This window comes from Schistocerca gregaria, chromosome 6 (genome assembly GCF_023897955.1).
Source record: "Schistocerca gregaria isolate iqSchGreg1 chromosome 6, iqSchGreg1.2, whole genome shotgun sequence".
NCBI classification, from domain to species: domain Eukaryota; kingdom Metazoa; phylum Arthropoda; class Insecta; order Orthoptera; family Acrididae; genus Schistocerca; species Schistocerca gregaria.
In genome coordinates, this window is record NC_064925.1 from 480019869 (window position 1) to 480042460 (window position 22592).

Here is a 22592-nt window from a genome sequence, read left to right on the forward strand (position 1 = left end):
GACATACTGAGCTTTCCGACTGCAAGTAGAGGCAACCTGTGTAGAGCCCTGAATCATGACAAGAAGCCAACACTAAAAAAATACAAGTTGTTGGATACATGATATGGGTCATCAGTAGCCATCCATTTAGGCTCTGACAACAACACTGATCAATATCAATGGAACTAGATTAACCACATTACTAACTACAAGTAATGCTATCACATACAACCCTGCCAGCAAATCATCCAATCCTCCATTGTGTCATTTTTCCTCACGATGAATATAAACTAAAGTCAACTTACCCGTTAATCACTGGTGAAGGTGGAGAGAGTTCTATGTATCTGACCCAGTAATATGGACCTTATATTTCTTCCTATTCACTCAAGCTCCCTTCCTGTCTCACCAATAGTCACAGATATTTGACACCAACTGTGCTACCGATCACATTTTCCAAGTATGTTTTAGTTGTCATAAACTTCTACACTAAAATTATTATGTGACTTTCTTTTAAAATGCTAGGATAATTGTTCACGTATAAAATCAGAATTCACATCATCTAAATGATCATTACATCTTAATATGGATGTGCACATATTTCTGTGTGTGACGAATTACTGTGTATCACCATGTACTGAGTCAAACAGAAACAATCCCACAAACTAATTCAGGTAATGACTTGCACCAAGTAGCCACAACAGAGTCTAATTTGCCACATGTGCACTAGAATTCGTGCCTGCTGCAATCTTAAGCTCGACAAGGGGCAAAACCTGAATTTTAAATTCCCATTTGTATCAGCGAAATCAAGGAAAGTTACTCTGATCAACAGTTTACATAGACAAAATCTCGATATTAAGCAATTGCTGACAAACTGTAGCAATACCAGAGAAGGGACAGTTTGTGCTTTTTCAGGGAGGGTGGCTGAAACCGACTGAAAGAACACCAACGATTTTCTGTGGATATAGAGCCACTGGCTCTATCCCGTATAATATCACTACCCTACTGCAGCAAGAACAACTATATCTTTGTCAGATCAGTCATCTGTAATACGCGCTCTATGCTACACGCATTGGTTATGCGCTGCAAGAATAACAGTATTCACAGTAAGTGATGGGAGTGAGAGTGATTATGCATTGTCATAATTACCATGCCCACTCAACTACCAACAGTGGTAGCCCCGTTATTTTCTTTTCAACCACACCATGAAATACCGAGCTATACTCATGCCGGGATTCCAGCAATTACTGTGGTATACAAACTCCACGCCACGAAGAATATGCCCCATGATGGTGCTTCATCACCTGGCATTAATACAGACGATTTATCTGTGCATTTATTTGGTGTTCTTGCTGATTCTCTGACGATATAACCAGTGCAACAATAGTTCTCGAACGGTCGACAAGTTCCCATAGTTTCAACAACCGCCAAACCAGGGCATAATGATCTCTCGGCAAATATACAAAAACACTATATCGCAAATCAAGTATGATGTTATCAGTGAAGGTGGTGAAATGAAGCCTGCAACTCCCTTAATTAACTGAGCTACCTAAACAGTGACCCTACACGGTGAACAATGGCTTCCTGCTGCCATCCCCACTTCCCACATGACCACTGCTACTAATATACCAATCAGTGACAGTGTTAATGAACCCCACACATTCATTTTCATTCTAGTCACTCAGCACATATCGACATTCCATGTGCAATGTACCAAATTATGGACACCCTCCAGAGTACCGCAATTGTTGTCAAACAATCGTCACCATATACTACCGTCTTCCATTGCAGATCACCAATATTTACAGGTTATTATGGACAAATCCGTCCTACAAGTGACCTTCATGCACCAGACCATGTTATTCTACAGCCGACGCCTGAACTTCGTGCTCTGCGTGATACTGTACGTCACCCAGGTGACATCATACTTGTTACAGCCGCACCGTGACCCTCATTACATCATCATGGTGACGTCACACCGACAACAGCGACACTGTGCTCAGGACCATGCCAGCCATGTGACATCACTCAACAAGCAGGTACGCCGTATCTACCTACAACAGTGGAGGGTTTTCACACCTCACGATCACAGCATATCAGTACAGCAAGCCTCACCAGCTGCCGCTTTGGGTGACCCATGCCGATGTGCCATCCACTACAATTGCCACCAATCAGAACCCGTCCACCGTGCCACATTCCTTGGTGCCCCACTATAACACTGTCCTCCATGACATCTGTGCCATGTTCCATGATAATTGGTCAAAATACCCGCATTACTGACATACCTTCCACAACTACTGCACCACGACAACAGCTGCCACCTCTATAGGCCCCACCAGACAGTGTTCACAAACCCGCACCAGATACTCTGCACTATTACACCCACCTCATACTGCTCGCGGCCCCTCGCCACCAAGCAGATTACCAGCGGCCATACATCAAGTTACACCTGCTGCTTCCACAAGTTGATTCTCCGCACATATGATTCACACTCAGTGAGTGCATGAGGCAGCAGGCCGGGATCACAGACGACCATGACAAGTTTTGGTGCTTTTGAACCACCACCACGCCAACACTGATCTTATCAGCAACCTTCTATTGCACACACCAAACACTAACAGAAATGTGACAGTGAAGACACTCACATTACAGGCCTATCGCATTCGCCTGAACACCCACTCCACCTAGCCATCGCTGAAACGTCGCTGGGCCATGAAAATCAGTCAGTGCTGTGGCACAGGTTACGCCTCCGAATCAACACAAACATCTTATCACATTGTGCTCTATGGTCACTATGGCTTTTGAAGCTTCCTGAAAATATTGAGACAGCAATGCTAATGCTTGAGGACAAACAGATGGAAACCTGGTTATGCCTTGCCAACTGGATGTTTACCCTCACACAACGTCATGCCTTGATAAAGACTCACATTGGCTCCGGCACCATCATCAACACCGATTGCATCTACAGCCAGCTCGCACATCTCCACATTGGCCTTGTCCGTGGAGACCACCGCGCAGCACTCGCTGCGCAGTGCCCAGCCAACAGACAGCCGTTGATCTTTTCTGACCTCAGCCAAGCCCTTCCATGCCGTGCTTGCAGCAGCCTCACAAAACTACGTTGCAGCAAGGCACCAATAATCAGATACCACGACAGACCGAGGCGCCACGTTTGTAGTGGAATGTAAACCACCACTTGCCACATTCACACCTAGCTGTCGACCCATGCCTAACCACCACAACAACTCCCCTAGCTAGGTTACTGTACCTGCCCAGTCACAACGCCCCTCGTGGTTCCACGCATGCTTCACTGCCAACACATATCACTGCCATCCATCCAGCAGTTACCCAAACTCGAACAGCAGCCTGACACAGGCGCATCAGGTCACTCCCCTACTTCAAGCTGCCTCACTATGAAACATTACAACACTCATCATAATCTGCATCTACATTCTAACAGTGCATGGCTCTTACCAGGAAAGTACTTGGGCTCTAACAAACAGATCTGTATGAACTTTTGGTTACAGGACCATTATGTACCTCTGAATGTGCTGGTGGGTATCGTTTTTCTGCAAAACTCTGCAGTCATAATCTATATATCACTGTAGATGTAATTGTAGACGCCATACGGAATGCAGCAATCTTAACTATAAATGTAAATGCGCAATGTCAATAAAATGCTCTGAGCAATACGAATGACTGCAAAACACACAGTGAAGAAATGCAAGTTGATCGTGGCATATTTGCACGTTCTATAATGTCAGTGTTGAACGCCACATCAATGACACTTTTGAAATTGGTCACTGGTTCACCAATATTGTAGCCAGCATTCTGCCACATGCAACGAAGCATTGGTCTGTATATTCCTGCAGATAACTGATTGTAAATGGCAGAATGCATATTCATGATAAAGAATCTGTCGTGCAATTTCAGCTGCATATTACTGTAACATAGTTTAATGAAGTCTGTTATTCTCTTGGCATATATTTTATATTGCCTGAAGAAATGCAAATCCAGAGGTTGTGCATATTTTGTAGTTTTAAGCAGAATGATTTTTAAATCTACATTTTTCCGCCAGATGCTTCCGGTAGTACTCATTCCTCCTCATGTCCAGACCAGGAGTCAAACTACTAATGACTTTCTTGACAAATATGGATTCAAAACTGACAGAAAAAACGTCTTCAGATGTTGTTTCGTCATCTTCCCACTCACACTTGCATCGACGATGACATTTGGAGGGCACCGCGTTTATTTCCCTTGACACGCGGGGTCCCAACTTTCCACTGGATTCTTGGAAGAAAATATAAGAGTGTCTGCCAATCGTCCATCCATTGATATAGCAACATCGATCATGTAAATATGTGTTGCACAGTTAACTGATTGCAACATTGCGACAGTATTTCTCTCCCCTTTCATGGATAGTGTTCTGTCGCAAGAAAGTTCATAGTTGAACTGACTCTGATCACAGTTCAATACAGAACTAATATCGATGTTTTCTCTCGTGATATGCTCATTGACGTCAGCAACAAACGTTTGAGCTCTTTCAATCAAGCTCTTCGTCATTCTTATCTTTTCGTGCTTGGAGCATAGTGATACAGCGTGATGTTATCCTAAACTCCTTTTTCAAATTAGTAATAAATCCTAGTGAAGCTGTAAAGTTTGTACACCAAAGATTTCTGGCTACGTCCAATGCCCAATGTTGTAAATGCCAATAATGAACGGTGGAACCGCATTCTCGCACTTCACCGAATTTCGCCATTACATGCTCCTTTATGGTCTTTAACAGAGTGTACGATTTCATTTGAAAACTATTTCCTTCTCCTTTCTTTGCCACGTAATCCAGTATGTTTATAATATTGCTTTTAGACTTCAGCTTTTCAGAAGCTTGTCGTATGTGTCGAAACCTCTTAACCTGTTACCCAATAATCATTGTACATGTTCTCCAGTGTGTTGTCATCAAACGCCGTGATGATACTTGCAAATTTAACCTTCTTCTTGGGAGACGGTTGGTATTCACTGTCACTGCTTCCATCACCTCTTCCCGCACTCGTCGTACCACTACCGTTTGCAATGAGTTGCTCGTCATTATCATCCCTATCATCATCACTGTGTGTTAGTGTTATAACAATATCTGTTTCTAACTTATGCTCATATTCCTGCACTATAATAGATACCAGAAAACATGCGAATGATTTGTCTTCTACACCAAAACCATCTTGAAGAAGGGTTCTTCGTAACTTCATCTCAACCAATCGCAATACATTAGCAGGATTGATTACTAATCGCCGAGCCATCTGACGCTTCGATAGACAAATAATGTCACAAAACGCAACTTCAGAGGCACACTGCACCATCCCTACTGGTCTTCACTGGCGTACCGGCATGTCAGTGTGCAATGCGGCATGGTATACGTAGAGGCCTCTAACGGACGACTGCAGAGTTTTGCAAATGCGGGAGTATCACTAGTACAGTAAGATACCTTTACTTTATTTCTCACATGATTTTGGTTTATTTGTGTTTGTTCGAGCCCAAGTACTTTCCTGGTTAGTTTACAACAACCGTCTTAGAGCACACTTCCTAGTCAATAGGGGCGCCAACTTTAGTACACTGCCACCTCAGGTGGCTCCTGGAAAACATATACCGTCCACTATAAAACTATGTGCCATGAAAGACTCGGTGATTCCTGTGATAGGCACGGCCTCTATCACAGTTCAACTGGATAACCACACCCTCACCTTTTGTCATCAATCTACTGACTGGTTTGATGCGGCCCGCCATGAATTCGTTTCCTGTGCTAACCTCTTCATCTCAGAGTAGCACTTGCAACCTACGTCCTCAATTATTTGCTTGACGTATTCCAATCTCTGTCTTCCTCTAGAGTTTTTGCCCTCTACAGCTCCCTCTAGTACCATGGAAGACATTCTCTCATGTCTTAGCAGATGTCCTATCGTCCTGTCCCTTCTCCTTATCAGTGTTTTCCGCATACTCCTTTCCTCTCCGATTCTGCGTAGAACCTCCTCATTCCTGACCTTATCAGTCCACCTTTCAACATTCGTCTATAGCATCACATCTCAAATGGTTCAATTCTCTTCTGTTCTGGTTTTCCCACAGTCCATGTTTCACTTCCATACAATGCTGTACTCCAGACGTACATCCTCAGAAATTTCATCCTCAAATTAAGGCCGGTATTTGATATTAGTTGACTTCTCTTGGCCAGAAATGCCTTTTTTGCCATAGCGAGTCTGCTTTTGAGGTCTTCCTTGCTCCATCCGTCATTGGTTTTTTTACTGCCTAGGTAGCAGAATTCCTTAACTTCATTGACTTCGTGACCATCAATCCTGATGTTAAGTTTCTCGCTGTTCTCATTTCTACTACTTCTCATTACCTTCGTCTTTCTCCGATTTACTCGGAAACCATACTGTGTACTCATTAGACTGTTCATTCCGTTCAGCAGATCATTTAATTCTTCTTCACTTTCACTCAGGATAGCAATGTCATCAGCGAATCGTATCATTGATATCCTTTCACCTATTTTAATTCCACTCCTGAACCTTTCTTTTATTTCCATCATTGCTTCCTCGATGTACAGATTGAAGAGTAGGGGCGAAAGGCTACCGCCTTGTCTTACACCCTTCTTAATACTAGCACTTCATTCTTGATCGTCCACTCTTATTATTCCCTCTTGGTTGTTGTAAATATTGTATATGACCCGTCTCTCCCTATAGCTTACCCCTACTTTTTTCAGTATCTCGAACAGCTTGCAACATTTTATATTGTCGAACGCTTTTTCCAGGTCGACAAATCCTATGGACGTGTCTTGATTTTTCTTTAGCCTTGCTTCCATTATTAGCCGTAATGTCAGAATTGCCTCTCTCGTGCCTTTACTTTTCCTAAAGCCAAACTGATCGTCACCTAGCGCATTCTCAATTTTCTTTTCCATTCTTCTGTATATTATTTTTGTAAGCAGCTTCGATGCATGAGCTGTTAAGCTGATTGTGTGATAATTCTCGCTCTTGCCATCTTCAGAATTGTGTGGATGATCATTGTCGGTGTTGGTCTGCTGTCGATTCTGATTAGGACAACCCAGTCACTGAACTGTTCACAGTAACACACCCTCTGCCCTACCTTCCTATTCATAACGAATCCTACATCTGTTATACCATTTTCTGCTGCTGTTGATATTACCCGATACTCATCTGACCAGAAATCCTTGTCTTCCTTCCACTTCACTTCACTGACCCCTACTATATCTAGATTGAGCCTTTGCATTTCCCTTTTCAGATTTTCTAGTTTCCCTACCACGTTCAAGCTACTGACATTCCACGCCCCGGCTCGCAGAATGTTGTTGATTATTCAATCTTTTTCTCATGGTAACCTCCCCTTGGCAGTCCCCTCCCGGAGATCCGAATGGGGGACTATTCCGGAATCTTTTGCCAATGGAGAGATCATCATGACACTTCTTCAACTACAGGCTACATGTCCTGTGGATACACGTTACGTGTCTAATGCAGTTGTTTCCATTGCCTTCTGCATCCTCATGTCGTTGATCATTGCTGATTCTTCCGCCTTTAGGGGCAATTTCCCACCCCTAGCACAAGAGAGTGCCCTGAACCTCTATCCGCTCCTCTGCCCTCTTTGACAAGGCAGTTGGCAGAATGAGGCTGACTTCCTATGCCGGAAGTCTTCGACTGCCAATGCTGATTATTTATCAAAATTTAGGCAGTGGCTGGGATCGAACCCGGGACCGAAGAAGTTTTTGATTATGAATTAAAGACGCTACCCCTAGACCACGGGTACACCCTCATCTATGAACATTTTTCGTGGCCAACACTGCAGAGCCAGTGTTGGGCGCAGATTTTTTGAGGCATTATAACCTTCTGCCGGACTTGGACAGTCCTTACTGCTACAATGCGATGGCCACATGCCGATCAGAGGAGTAAACAGTGATCACCTACCGGTGGATGAAACTCCGCCGCCCGCTTCTCCTATCTCTGAAACAGTACTGGATCTCACGCTGAAGTGCCAGGTATAGCTCAAGGAGCTTAAAACTGTGATTACTGCGTACACCGACCTCTGCCACACCAATGCCAGCTCACAAGCAGCTAACGAACACCTCCACAAGCGCTACTCCGAGATCATGGAACAACTACGCACCACATAGCAACAACTGTCCTCGCACCGGCAACAATGAGAACCGCAGGCCCGAGATGCTGCCAGGGCTTCAGAACCACAGATCAGTCCAGCGCCTCTTACTTCTGGTATCAACACTCCCGTGAGCAGGCCGTGCAAAAACAATGATAATGCTCTCGTGAGTGGGTCGAGTATAAAAAGTAACATCGCCTCTGCAAGCAGATTCTGTGCCTCACATGTTAATCTACATCAGCCGCATAAAAAGATTAACATTGTACATGATGGTACTGTACACAGAATTAATACTATCCCCGGTCCACTAGTCCAACGCTGGCCCCACCACCTCGCTCCTCACAAAATAAAGATGGCCAAGGCCATGATCAAGAAACTGAAGCGACGGCACCATCAGATCACCAGACAGTGCGTGGGCCTCATTGATTGCTATGAGAATGAAAAAACATGGCACCTGTCACAGGGACTATAAACATTTGAACATGTGCACCATCATTGATAGTTACTCCGTGACCAATATTCAGGACCTCTCCCGGAACTGGTCGACACAACCTCTTTAGCGTGATCGCCTATAAAAAGAGCTTATTAGCAGATTCCAGTGGCCACGGAGGACATCCCGAAAAGGCTATAATTACACCATTTGGCCTATTTGAGTTCCTTTTTATGCCCTTTGGACTGAAGAATGCAGCAAGGTCTTGGCAACAGTTCATTGATGGCTTGTTTTTTACCATGCTCTTTTGCTATTGTTACTTGGACGATGTAATTATCTCCTAACAAACAGCTCAAGGTCATGAGAAACAGCTCTAAGCAGTATCCGACAAACTAGCAGAGATGGTGTTGTGGTCAATGAGGAAAAATGCTAATGCCAGCAAAAATGTGTTAAATTCATAGGTCACATCATCGACATTTTCAGCATCCTCCCCACCCTGGAAAAGATAGGCCAAATCCATAACCTAACACCCCAACGGACTATCAAGAGTTGTGCCTTTTTTTAGGAGTAATTAATTTTTACTGACAAAACTCCCCCAAGCAGCAGAAAACCTTCTGCCATTCACAGAGGCACTTCACGGCAAGAACACGTCGGACAAACATAAGCTCACTTGGACTTCTGATATGCAAGCAGCTTTCAAGAAGATCGAAACCAAACTCATTCAGACCACTCCCATCGCCGGATGCCCATAATGTTATAATGGCAGACGCTAGTGACCGGACGAATGGGGTAGTGCTGCAAGTGGAAGTCTCCAGTGTAATCCAACCCCTACGGTTTTTCTCACTCCTATAAAATGTAGTCAACCTTCAATCACAAGCTTCTGGTGATATTACGATATACAAGGCAGTTCAGTACTTCCGAGATGAAATCGGCGGCCAATCGCTCGCTATCTACAAAGACCACCAACCTCTGACTGATGCTATTACTAACCTGCCAGTCAATACTGCCCCTCAATGACTTTATTTCACAATATACTACGGATGTCCGCTGTGTAGGGGGAGCAGAAAACATGGTGGCTGACTACCTCTCACTATTTGCCGCCACATCAGTATGACTTCGAACAAGTAGGGGAGGCATAAACAACTTACACCGACCTTCAAAACCTGCTAGCTGGACACAGAACAGGCCTCCAGCTCAAGTAGTGGACCATCACAGGCACAGCCAAAGTAGTTTGGTGCGATGCATCCCATGATGGCAATGACCAGTTGTCTCACAGAAGTTCAGGAAGACATTTTTCAACCTCATCCACAACTTGTTTCACCTCGGTGTATGCTCGACACAAACTCATAACAGAACGTTTCGTTTGGGCTAACATTAAACATGACTGCACTTTGTAGACGAGAGCCTGCATCCAATGCCAGCTGGCTAAGACAGGATGTCACGTCCAACCACCCCTCGGTAAATTACCCATTCCGAAGGGCCATTTCCAACATGCTCCACATACACCATGTGGGGACATTCCCAGATTCAAATGGATACAAGTAAACTTTCTCAGCCATAGACAGGAGAGTGACAACACCGTTGTTGCACCGGTAAGCCCATAGCTAATAAGGCATGCACGAGCTGTAAGTGATACAGAAAGTGGTACGGATGGTGGTTGTCCTTAATGTAGAATGTTCCACACAGTAGCCTGGTATAAGCCATACTGGCAGATCATGTGCCAGGTGATGATAAGGAGGTCACAGTCAAATATCTTTCATCTCCACCTTCAAGTGGGTGTATCTCCTTCGCAACGCATTTCCATATGTCTGTCCGTATGACCTTACTTGCTCAGGGACTGTTTCCCGCTGTTTGTCCCCATTTAGCAAAATCATGTCTGTACATGTGTATGTTATTCACTCCTCACCTGACAGCATCTTTCACTGATCCAGAAATATTGCGTAATATTTTTCCCTCCCACATTCCAATGGCTTCTTCAGTTCTTTATTGCAATCCAGCTTTCACAATGTTCGAAATGATTGTATAAGTGCCTTTCTGATGCATACTAAGATTTTCGTAGAGATATTTCTGCTGTTTTAAGATGTTGGAGTGTGTCTTACGCAGTTTAGTTGCATTCTGAATTGTAATTTTTGTATTTTATATTACTTGTGAACCATGGACCTTGCCGTTGGTGAGGAGGCTTGCGTGCCTCAGTGATACAGATAGCTGTACCGTAGGTACAACCACAACGGAGGGGTATCTGTTGAGAGGCCAGACAAACGTGTGGTTCCTGAAGAGGGGCAGCAGCCTTTTCAGTAGTTGCAGGGGCAACAGTCTGGATGATTGACTGATCTGGCCTTTTAACAATAACCCAAACGGCCTTGCTGTGTTGGTACTGCGAACGACTGAAAGCAAGGGGAAACTACAGCCGTAATTTTTCCTGAGGGCATGAAGCTTTACTGTATGATTAAATGATGACGGCATCCTCTTGGGTAAAATATTCCGGAGGTAAAATAGTCCCCCATTCGGATCTCCACGCGGGGACTACTCAGGAGGACATAGTTATCAGGAGAAAGAAAACTGGCATTCTACGGATCGGAGCATGGCATGTCAGATCCCTTAATCGGGTAGGTAGGTTAGAAAATTTAAAAAGGGAAATGGATAAGTTAAAGTTAGATATAGTGGGAATTAGTGAAGTTCGGTGACAGGAGGAACAAGACTCCTGGTCAGGAGAATACAGGGTTATAAATACAAACTCATGTAAGGGTAATGCTGAAGTAGGTTTAGTAATGAATAAAAAAATAGGAGTGCAGGTAAGCTACTATGAACAGCATAGTGAACACATTATTGTAGCCACGTTAGACACAAAGACCACACCTACCACAGTAGTACAAGTTTATATGCCAACGAGCTCCGCAGATGACGAAGAGATTGAAGAAATACATGATGAAATAAAAGAAATTATTCAGATAGTGATGGGAGATGAAAATTTAATAGTCGTGGGGGACTGGAATTCCACAGCAGGAAAAGGAAGAGAAGGAAAAGTTGTGGGCGAATACAGAATGAGGATACGGAATGAAAGAGGGAGCTGCCTGGAAGAATTTTGCACTGAGCGTAACACTTGGTTTGAAAATCATGAAAGAAGGTTGTACATGTGGAAGACGCCTGGAGACACTAGAAGGTTTCAGATAGATTATACAAGGTGTACAACTTTGCTTCCACCATTTTTTCCCAACATTTCAAACTTTAATGAAACAAATTGGTTACACATGTGTCATTCAAAGTATTTTCCAGCACTGGCCACAAATTTCTCCTATCTTTCAGGCAGTGTATGAATCCTGTGTCGAAAAAATTGTTCATCTTTCGAAGCAATCCATGAATCGATCCAAATTGTAACTTCTTCGTGAGATCGGTAGTGTTGGTCAGCCAGGCCACGCACCATTGATCTAAACAGGTGAAGTCAGAGGGAGCAATGTCTGGAGAATACGGCGGGTGGGGTAGGACTTCCCATTTTAACGTTTTCAAGTATGTTTTGACCACTTTTGCAACTTGGGGTCGAGCGTTGTCGTGCTGCAAAATTACTTTACCATGCCTCTCGCTGTATTGCGGCTGTTTGTCTTTCAATGCTCTGCTCAGATCCATTAATTGCGTTCGATAATGAGCACTTGCAATTGTTTCACTTGGTTTTAACACCTCATAGTACACAACGCCAAGCTGGTCCCACCAAATGCAGCGCATGATCTTTGAGCCATGAATATTCAGTTTGGCCATAGACGTGGAAGCATGGCCGGGATATCCCCATGATTTTTTGCGTTTAGGTTTATCGTAATGAACCCATTTTTTGCCCCAGTCACAATGGGATGCAGAAATCCCTTCACTGACTTTAGAAATAGCCTCAGAAAAAAGTAGGCATCTTGAAAGCAGTGCATATGGTGGGGAAGAGTTGTGTAAACTAACACTGTAGGTGACCGCCAATAAGATGTTGGTTCTACTATGTTCGTTATTGTCAGTTATTACCCACTGTGCTACAACTATTATTCAACAGATATTGCATGACTTTTTTTTCCAATAAATATATGTGTACAAACCACCAGAGACTGACAATTTCCTCCTCATTATTGTCCATACTTTTTAACATATAAACTACTTTTGAAGTGCCAAAATGTACTAGAACAAATAAAAAGTCTATAAAACGCCATGCTGTACAACATGCTTGTGGTAAGACAGTGCTGAGGGGCACCACAGTCCTGGGTCCATGGATAAACCATGAAAATCTGCTGCATTATGTCACATGCAAACAGACCCAGCCTGCAGGCAGATCGGTGAGACTAGATCCGACAGACAGGGCCTGCACATCAGTGGGAACCGAATGGCTTCAGACTGGAAGGCCTGATCCATTACAGATAGCTGCAGAAACCGGTTTTGGCCTGTCACGGAAATCTACTCGTGTGGCTAGCTACTCATGACCCATATTAGCTCATGTTGATCAAAGGAGACAACGGTGGTCAATCCATGCCATAGATAACTAATTCAAATAGTCTGAGGATTGATAATAATGAGGACAGATAGCAACTTACTGTAAAGATAATTGCTGTGAAGCAGACAGGCCCACATAAAAGACAATCATACTCTCACAACTAAATGTTTAGCCAAAGCTTTTGTCAGAAAATGAGAGCGCACACACATTTACGCAGTCACTCAGATACAATGCATGGACACATGACTACTACCTCCGGCCACAGCTCTTACAGTCTCTGAATCAGATCCAAACAAACCACTCCTCTTAACTCCCTGCCTCTCGTCGGCAGCTGGTAGGTTAGCAGCACTGACAGCAAGTTGAGGGGAGTTGTAGGAAGGGGAGAAGTATTAGGAATGAGAGTAGGAAAGTCACACACATACTCTGCTGCACACAAGCCAGCGACAATGCACGACAACTCAGTAAACAAACCATTCCATCTACTGAGACAAAAGCGAGATTTTGAGATTTTTGCAGTGTTCCCCAAATATTTGGAGGAGGATTTACAATTTATTGCCAAATTTGAAAATGCATGCTACACATGTTGAACCATTTCTTAAAGCAGAGGGCATATATCCAACTAAACCACTTACAAAATACGAAAGACGGAAGGAATCACACTGGGCAGCCTACTCTCACCTGTGGTTGCTAATATGCATATGGAACACTTCGAGGTGGAAACCCTGAAGTCGCACCTAGAAGGAAATTTAACTGCTTCTTTCTATTATATAGACCACATGTTCATAATTTGGGCCCATGGAAGTGAAACAACACAACTTGCTCTCACATCTAAATTCCATACCAAGCAACATCAGATACACTATGCATACGAAGGCAGAGGAAAGAATATTATTCCTGGATGTCACGGTCAAGAGATGGCATCCAGCATCACTGGAGGGGCGGGGGGGGGGGGGGGGGGGAGGGGGGGGGGGGGTAAGCACGCATTCCAAACTGTACCTGTGTGCAGACACCTGCCACCTCCAGGCACAGAGGAGTAAAGTGGTCAAAAAGCATGTAGAAAGAGTACACACTATCTATAATGTAGAATGTCTCCATCAGAAAGTTGAACACCTCAGAACAGTATTCCGGAAAAATAGTTACTCGGAATGGGAAGATTAGTTGCACTCCCTTGCCTCATCACTACAGTACAATCTGTGGAGGACAAAACCAGAGAGAGGCAGCCAAAGCATTTTATGCTGTACACCAGTTTGCTGCCATGGAAGGTGACATCGAGCTTAACCCAACACCTCTGGGGTATAGCAGAATTTGTGCCAATGTGGCAAGGCATACGAGGTTTGTCCAGAAAATAAGTATAAAAGTTGAATAATAACTTTATTTTACAATTATTCAGGTATTACAATATGGTCTCCTTCAAAATACTCACCCTTAGATGCAATACACTTCTGCCAACATCGTTTCCACTGTTGATAACATTGCTGAAAGTCTTCAGTTGTGATGATGTTCAGTTGCCGTGTCATTACCGCCTTGAAGGCTTCCCCATCTCCAAAGTGCCACCCCCGAAGCACCATTTTGCATTTCAGGAACATGAAGAAGTCACACGGGGCTAAATCGGGTGAATAAGGTGGGTGGTCTGTCATGGTGATTGAGCTTCGGGCCAAAAACTCGCGCACAACAAGCGACGTGTGAGCGAACGCATTATTGTGATGAAGGCTCCACCTGCCCCCTTTGCCAACTACGGTCGAACTCGGGCCACACGAGCTCCGAGACGTGACAGAACTTCAATGTAAAAATTTCCGTTAACTCTGTGGCCGGAAGGGACAAATTCCTTGTGAACAGTGCCCCTAGAATCAAAGAAAACAATCAACATTGTCTTCACATTGGGCCTTGATTTTCGCGACTTTTTTTTGTTCTCGGTTCTCCTGCTAGTTTTCATTCCTTGCTTTGAGATTTGAGCTCCACATCAAATTCGTAAAACCAAGACTCGTCTCCAGTGATGTCTCAGTTGAGAAAGTCCCCTCGTTCCTCTGCTTCCAACCAATCCTCACAGCACTCAACCCTCTTTGCTTTCTGTTCTGGCATCAAGAGCTTCGGTATGATTTTCGCACACAATTTCTTCATTTCAAGTTTTTGTGTCAGGATTTCGTGAACGATTGTTTTGGGGATTGACAGCTCGTCAGCAATCATTCTGACTGTCAATCTACGGTCTTTAAGAACACAAGCCTGAATTCGTTCAACATTTGCATCAGAACTCTATATCGACAGGCGTCCTGGGCGAGGGTCATCGTTCACTACTTCTCGGCTATCCCGGAACCTTTTTAACCACTTGTTCACGGTTGGTTCCTTCAGAGAATTGTCTCTGTAAACCTGATTCAAACACTCAAAAATCTCATGGCCATTCTTGCTTAGCTTTGCAAGAAACTTGATGTTGACATGCTGTTCCTAAATCCAAGACAGCTCCATGCCGAAAGTAGGTGAAAAAAGGGTTACTGTGAACAAGTTGCCGCACACTCCCACCTTCACGCAGAGTGCTCTGACTCGAACTGAGCATTGATGGGACTGATTACAGCAGTAGCTCCACCTGGCGGTGACTGCAACTTGTAACAAAGACATTATTCAACTTTTATACGTATTTTCCAGACAAACCTCGTATATACGACAAACAGTGGGCACCATTTAAAACTGTTAAGAAGACCAACAGTATACTCAACTAATGTAACAGTTGTAGTCAGCAGTCACAGAGCACTGGACTTGCACAATGAAATACTAACACAGCAGGATCTTAGTACAAATGTCAAAACATTGAGACACTGCCATTAGAGAAGCCAAGAAAATATGCACCAAAAGCAATCCTACAAATAGCGGCTTCAGTTATAATGCCAGGACAGCTTGGGAACGAGCACTCTGTCTAATTACAGAGTAATCACATGGCAGAGACAATGAACTGGCGAAAAGGGCCTGGTGGTGCCGGCTACAGCCATCAACACTATAACCTCTTCAGATGACAGTATGTGCCTCCATTCAGAAACTGCATACGAAGCAGCCGGCAAGAGAAGGGGTGCTATACAAGTCAACCACGTACCTGCACAAAATCAGTACATGAATGTGCATGACAAAGGCAACACATCTGATCGCTAAAATATTGTGCCTACTAGGCACAACGAACTGAGTAACGTTGTGAATAGCTCAAATGAACCATTTAATGCCCTTAGTTTAGCACTCAAAGGACATTCAGTGACAGTATGAAGCACTGTGCTACAATACGAAGGGCAGCTAAAACAAGCAGGAAGATTTACATATTATGCAAGTGAAAGAGGCAGTTGTGACATCTTAAAGAGGAACTTTTACATTTACCTCTGAGCAGTATTATGTAGAAGAACTGTGACCAATTTATCTAGTAGAACAGCTCTGGGAGGGATCCTCCAAGGTACAAAGTCACTGTAAACAAACTTTATAAAGAAACAACACCTATTGCATAAACAGATGAAAAACCATGTGGCCATATAGAAAAGTTGAGTGAAACACCTTTGTCAGTCAAGATGGGAATAAATGAAGCCTTCAATGACTACAGTAGCAGATTCTTATTGTAGAAACTCTTTCAAAACCAAAAGAAATTCTGGTCATGTATAAAGGCTGTCCATGGCACCAAAGATGCTCAAGGATGTCACAGGACCTGAAACTGAGGGCTAACAAAGCAAAATCAGAAATATGGAACTCATTTCCAAATGGTCCTCCACTACAGAAGAGACAGCTGTACTGCTCCCATTTACTTTTCTCCTGAAAAGACAAGTGATGTAGATAATAGTGTCAGTGGGGGCATTGAGCAACAGCTGAAACTGCTAAAACTGCTAAAATTACACACATCTCGAGGATACAGTAGGATACCTGTCAGATTCTGCACACAATTTCTGGCTGTATTAGGTCCCATTTTAACCATACTATACCGTATGGGGTATCAAAGGGAATTATTGATTGTTTTGAGGACTTCTTGGTGGGGAAGACACAAGATGTTTCTGGGATGGAGAGACATTGACAGATGTAGAAGTTACTTCATGTGTGCACCAGGCAAGTGTTTTAGAACCCTTGTTCATGTTGCACATTAAATACCTTACGGACAATATTAATAATAACCACAGACTTTTTGCACGTGATGCAGTTATCTATAATGAAGTATTGCCTGAAAAACCTGCATAAATATTCAGTCAGATCACGATAAGATTTCAAAGTGGTGCAAATATTGGCTTGTTTTAAATGTTCATAACTTTTAAATGATCAACTTTGCAGAATGTAAATACATATTATGCTATGACTACATCATTGATGATTTACAATTACCTTTTACTAATACATGGGAGTAATAATTTGTCGAGATATGAAATAGAATGACCACAAACGCACAGTCATTGTTAAGAGAGGTGACAGAGTTCAGTTCAGTTCACTGGCAGGATACAGGAAAAATCCATTATACACAAGAGATGCTTACAAATCATTTGTGTCCCATCATAGAATACTGCTTGACTATGTGGGACCCATACCAAACGGGACTAACAGGAGAGACCATACACTTACAAAGCAGAGCGGGAAAAATGGTCACAGGTATGCTGCATTCGTATCAGAAATCAGATACCAGCTATCCCGCAAAAGCCTACTTACAAGGTTCCAGGAATCAATATTGTGCGAAGAATTTAGAATTATCCATCAACACCTTTCTATCACTCCGATTGGAACTGCAAAGAAAGGGTCAGTCCAAGTAAAGTATGCACAGAGGCATTTAAGCAGTCTGTAAGTGATTGGACTGTAAGAAAGCCTAACATCTGGTACAATGTTAAGTACACTCTGCCATGCAACTCACTGTGGTTTGTAGAGCATGTATGCAGACAACTGTGTAAATTGTTAGCATTTTGCAATATTGTTTTATTGAGGACATGTATTATAACTGTAAAACTCACTCGTTTCCAGTTAGAGCGAGGAGTTACAATCATCACCCATGGAACTTGAAAATAACAAAACTAAAACTGGCATAGCATATTAAATATCATGTAAGTAATGTGGAATGCGAGGCTAAATTCTTGCAACTCTTATCCCACTGAAGTGTATCTCCTCAGGAAATCTTAAAATTAAATTTTTTGGTTACTTAATGACTAACATTACCACAGTAATAGAATAGCATTTTGTAATTTGAAGTCCCTGAATTGTGTTGCATTTAAGGAAATTCACTTCTTTGACCTTGTCCCACCATCCCAGAGATCCAAATTCTGCACCATCCATGGAACAGCACAAATGTAATATAATGAAAAAGGGGCATATTAATGGATAAAGTCAAGCAACTGACTGCTATCTGATCCGAACAGTAGTGAAGATTTCTCGAGGAACCCTGCTAACAAAGAAAGTACCCACCTCAAACACCTGAAAATGAACAAAAATTATTTTAAAATATGGAGATGTGTGGCTACAGAATCACTCATTGCTGAAGGGTGAATACCATGTAACAGAGAATTACTGCCAGATTTGTGAGTCATTCATAAGGTGTTATTTGGTAAAAAGCTAAACATTTGCTGGAAACAATATATGTTAACGTTATCAGTACCTGCAGAGTCTTATTTCTCAAAATAGAAGTTCCTGTGTTGTGACATATATTTTTCACTTATTCTTCATCAAACTGCAAATGTGGAGTTTCAATGACATGATTAGAATACACCAAATTGGAATGACTTGCAACAAAGATGTGAATAGGGTAGCTTTTGATATTTTACTTCCGCAGCGCAGTGGTAGATCCACATATTATCCATGAGAAGTGTGCATACTGTTCCAGTCAACTGTGTGTAAAAAAAACATTTTATAGAAATTCCACATCTGCGCTTCAGTGGGGAATAAGCAAAAAAACATGTGACAACGCTGTAACTGTTACTGTAGGAAACGTGACTCTGCAAGTACTGTATGCATTGACTTATTGTTTGAAACCTTATAAATGTTCAGTATGCAGCAATATTTACAAATCAATTTCAGATGGGAATGTAAAATGAATTGTTCCAAATCTTTAAGATTCTCATGCAAAATAATCCGTGGAACATGAAACTAACTCATGAAAATGGACAGAATTTTTTCCCCGTCAAATAATACCTCATTTACGATTCTTGTGATTCTGTCATAACTGTCTGATAAACAGTATTTGTTAACCTTCAAACACCAATTGCCCAAAAATCCAGCATATTATAAATAAAGAGCCAATATGGGCACAGGAACAGACCCATCTTGCTTTTTAATTTTTTTTTATGAAACCTTCTTGTGTTATCAGCTGAGTTATTGTATTGTGTTGTTGCAACATACTGAAGAGTTTCCCACTCGTCACCTTCAGCCAAAGGTTAGGTACGTTACCAATTGGTTCCTTTACAGCCACTGAACTGCAGACTCCTCTGCTGAGGGCCCAACAGATGAACCAATTACTTGCCACTGGGGGAGGAGGGGGGGGGGGGGCGCACTGGTGGGGTGGACAGGTTCTGGAAATGGAGCCCCAGTATTGGTTCTCTAACTCGCCCCCTACCTCCATATGTGTGTTCCTGATGTATTACTGCGAAAACCAAATCCCAAACAGGGCTCACTTGAAAACAGAGAGAGAGAGAGCGAGAGAGAGAGAGAGCGAGAGAGAGAGAGAGAGAGAGAGAGAGAGAGAGAGAGAGAGAGAGAGAGAGAGAGAGAGAGAGAGAGACCTCTGTGGTCTGGAAATACACTTAGCTCCTGGGGAACATTGTCAGACATGTGCTATAAAAATAAAAAAGCTAGCATGTACTACTTTTACTTTCATTCCGTAACACCATATGGGAGAGTTTATTGAGGTAACTTATGAAGCCATGTTGAAGTTTTCAGGGACCAAAAGTGTGTAATACATATTACACATGTTTTGAATGCAAAAACATCCCCAGAGGCACGTTCAGGAAACTGGGAATATGACTACTACTTCCTGGTATATTTATTTTTTAATGAAACCGATAAAAAAATTTCTCTCTTTTGCAAACCAACAGATTAGTTTCAGAAATCAGTACTAGAAATAAGAATAGTCTTCACAAAAATCAGCCACTTTGAGGCAAAAAGGTATCCATTATTCAGAAACACCTATTTTCAACAACTTTCCTTCAGCTATAGTGTTCAGCTACTAATTAAGTCCCATAATAAAGTTTCTGCCCTATCCTAGCCTACTGTGTTTATGTTTTATATATGTCTTTTATTATTTCTGTAATGCGCCTCATATGTCAAATACTGCTGTACTGAATGGACTGTGGATGGACGAATGAGCGACTAAAAAAATTAATGAATAAATAAATAGTTTAAGTGGAGCCTAAAGAATTTATTGATGCCCATTTACTTCTTCTCAATTGATGAATTTCTTAGTACTGGCTGATGAGTATATATTACTAATAATATCAAATAACGTGTGTGTGAGGAAAAATCTGCCTTCTGCACATCTTCTGTTGCACTAATGCAGTCAATGTGAATAAGTATTTTGAACTGATTTTCTGTTCTATGACACGTGGCTACAATAGTCTAAGATCGTACACAGTAATATTGCTATTTGAGTGTAAGTTGTCAGTGACTATACACAAAGCTACAGTGAAATAGACTTCTGCCTTCTACAGATTCAGAACAAAACAGCGTACGTATTAAGATAAGTTCAACAAACAGTTACGTTATATTCTAGCATGATAAAACTTTAAAAGACAAGGTCAGCTTCCTTGAACTGTTGCTTTAGAAGGAAGTCACCATTACTTATGAAAGACTTCAATAACAAACTTTCTGGTAACATGATTTCCTTGAAGACTGTAACGTGCATTTGGTGCTACATTACATTCTTTGTCAATGGACTGGTAAAAACACCAAACTGTCCTTGGAGCAAAGAAATGTTAAAATTTGTATTGTGCTGGATGTTTGCAAAAAGAATGCCAGTCTTAACTTTTTGACAAGCGCAAATGAGCTTCTCATATACATGCGTTTAAGGGGTTGGCTATTAAAGCTCAGAGCTATTAATATTGTTTTTAAAAGTGATCGATAAACAAGGCATTCCATGCAAAACATATGGTATGGGTATTACTGGACCTGGCAAATGGACACACAAAATTTTATTGTTTTAATGTGAAGAGCACGCCACCAGGAAATCTAACTAAGTAGAATCCCGACGTTTCCGTTACGACTGTTATAGAAAAATGTAAACACGACGACGTAAACATACCAGTTCCAAGAGCGCTCCCATTATCTCGGAATTGATGCGATTTTTGGAATAGTCGATTAATATGGCCCCATGGTCTGGCGTCTGTATCTTTAAGCTGCGAAATTATGAACAGACGAATCTTTATTACTTTCAAAACAACAGAACTCGAAATGTAAACAAAGGTCATTTGAAGGTGACATGAACGAATTATACCTGAATTCTTCGAAGCGATTTGGATTTTCATTCATCATTTTTTTAATATCTATCGTGTCCCCATATTTACTGAAACATTCGTTGAGTTTTGCCCAAGCGGGCTCTGCCGCTAAATCGCCTCTTGGTTCCATATTCACACGCCCACCACAGCTTGCAATTTGCTGAACCGCCAATGTCAATGAACTCGATTCTTCTGTCGACTCTCGGTCGACTATCAAAATAAGTCAAACAGAAGCAAAATGCTGCTAACGTGCAATATCGTTGGTCACCTCAAATTTTAAGCCGCTATACAGTGTCGCTGGAAACAAGTTTCTGTTGGAAACATTGTTTTCGGCGATGTTTCGTAAATGTTTCAGACTTTGTTAGTGGTCTCTGTTTTCGTCCACACTGGCGGCAAACATTTCTCGTTGTGTGTTCATGCACGGCCGCCTGTATTAGAGGCCGGAGGACTGAAATGTGGCAACGTTACGTTAAGGCCTACCACATGCTGTGGCTATAAGGTAGCGAACGGAAGCAGTTGTTTACGTACTTTCGCGGTGTCTGTTTTATCCGACATTACAGTGTAATTATGCTATACTGGACTCTGCAAAAATTATAGCAAGTACTCGTGACTACAGGCGAAGATATAACACAATGTAAGTATACAATTCTGTGACGTTTGCAGTGTTTTTACATGTGCAAGTGTGCTACGTGATCGACTTTCGTCTACACAATTGCAACAAAAGTTCTGCTATATTGTAGATATAATTTGAAAATAAAGTTTTGAATTCATAAATTTAGTATAAGAATCGTCTCCTAAGTGATTTTGTGTTAATATTATGAATATTTCTACACATTTGATTCTATCTGTAGACTTGTGTTTCGTGATGTCCAAGCAGTAGAAAAAAAAGTCCACTCAAATGCTCCTTTGCTATTTTTACATAACAGTACTTTGATTTAAGCCGTTAGCAATTAATGCATCATTTTATGTGCAGAAGCCAGAAAAATGTGTTCCTGGTTGCAACAGCAACAACAATTCCAGCAAGGGACAAGGTTACATCTCAGTGTTCAGATTCCCTACTGATTCCCTAACAAATTCATGTCTCTGTGGAAGGCCACTTACTGATATCTACAAAAAGCCGGTTTCCATTGTGTGTAACATATTGTTAAATAATTATACCAAACTCCAAAATGATAATTTA

General features: G+C 42.2%; 1 protein-coding gene across 1 annotated transcript in view; it reads right to left on the bottom strand.

Annotated features, from left to right (window-relative positions):
• Nucleotides 1-21819, bottom strand: part of LOC126278243 (glucose-6-phosphate isomerase-like) — an 83351-nt gene extending 61532 nt beyond the window's left edge. The window contains exons 1-2 of the mRNA XM_049978229.1: nt 21412-21819; nt 21220-21313 (exon numbers count right to left, since the gene is read on the bottom strand). Of these exons, the coding sequence (XP_049834186.1) occupies nt 21220-21313; nt 21412-21542 (225 nt within the window). The 5' untranslated portion in view covers nt 21543-21819. The remainder of the gene's footprint in view (nt 1-21219; nt 21314-21411) is intronic.
• Nucleotides 21820-22592: the final 773 nt, after the last annotated feature.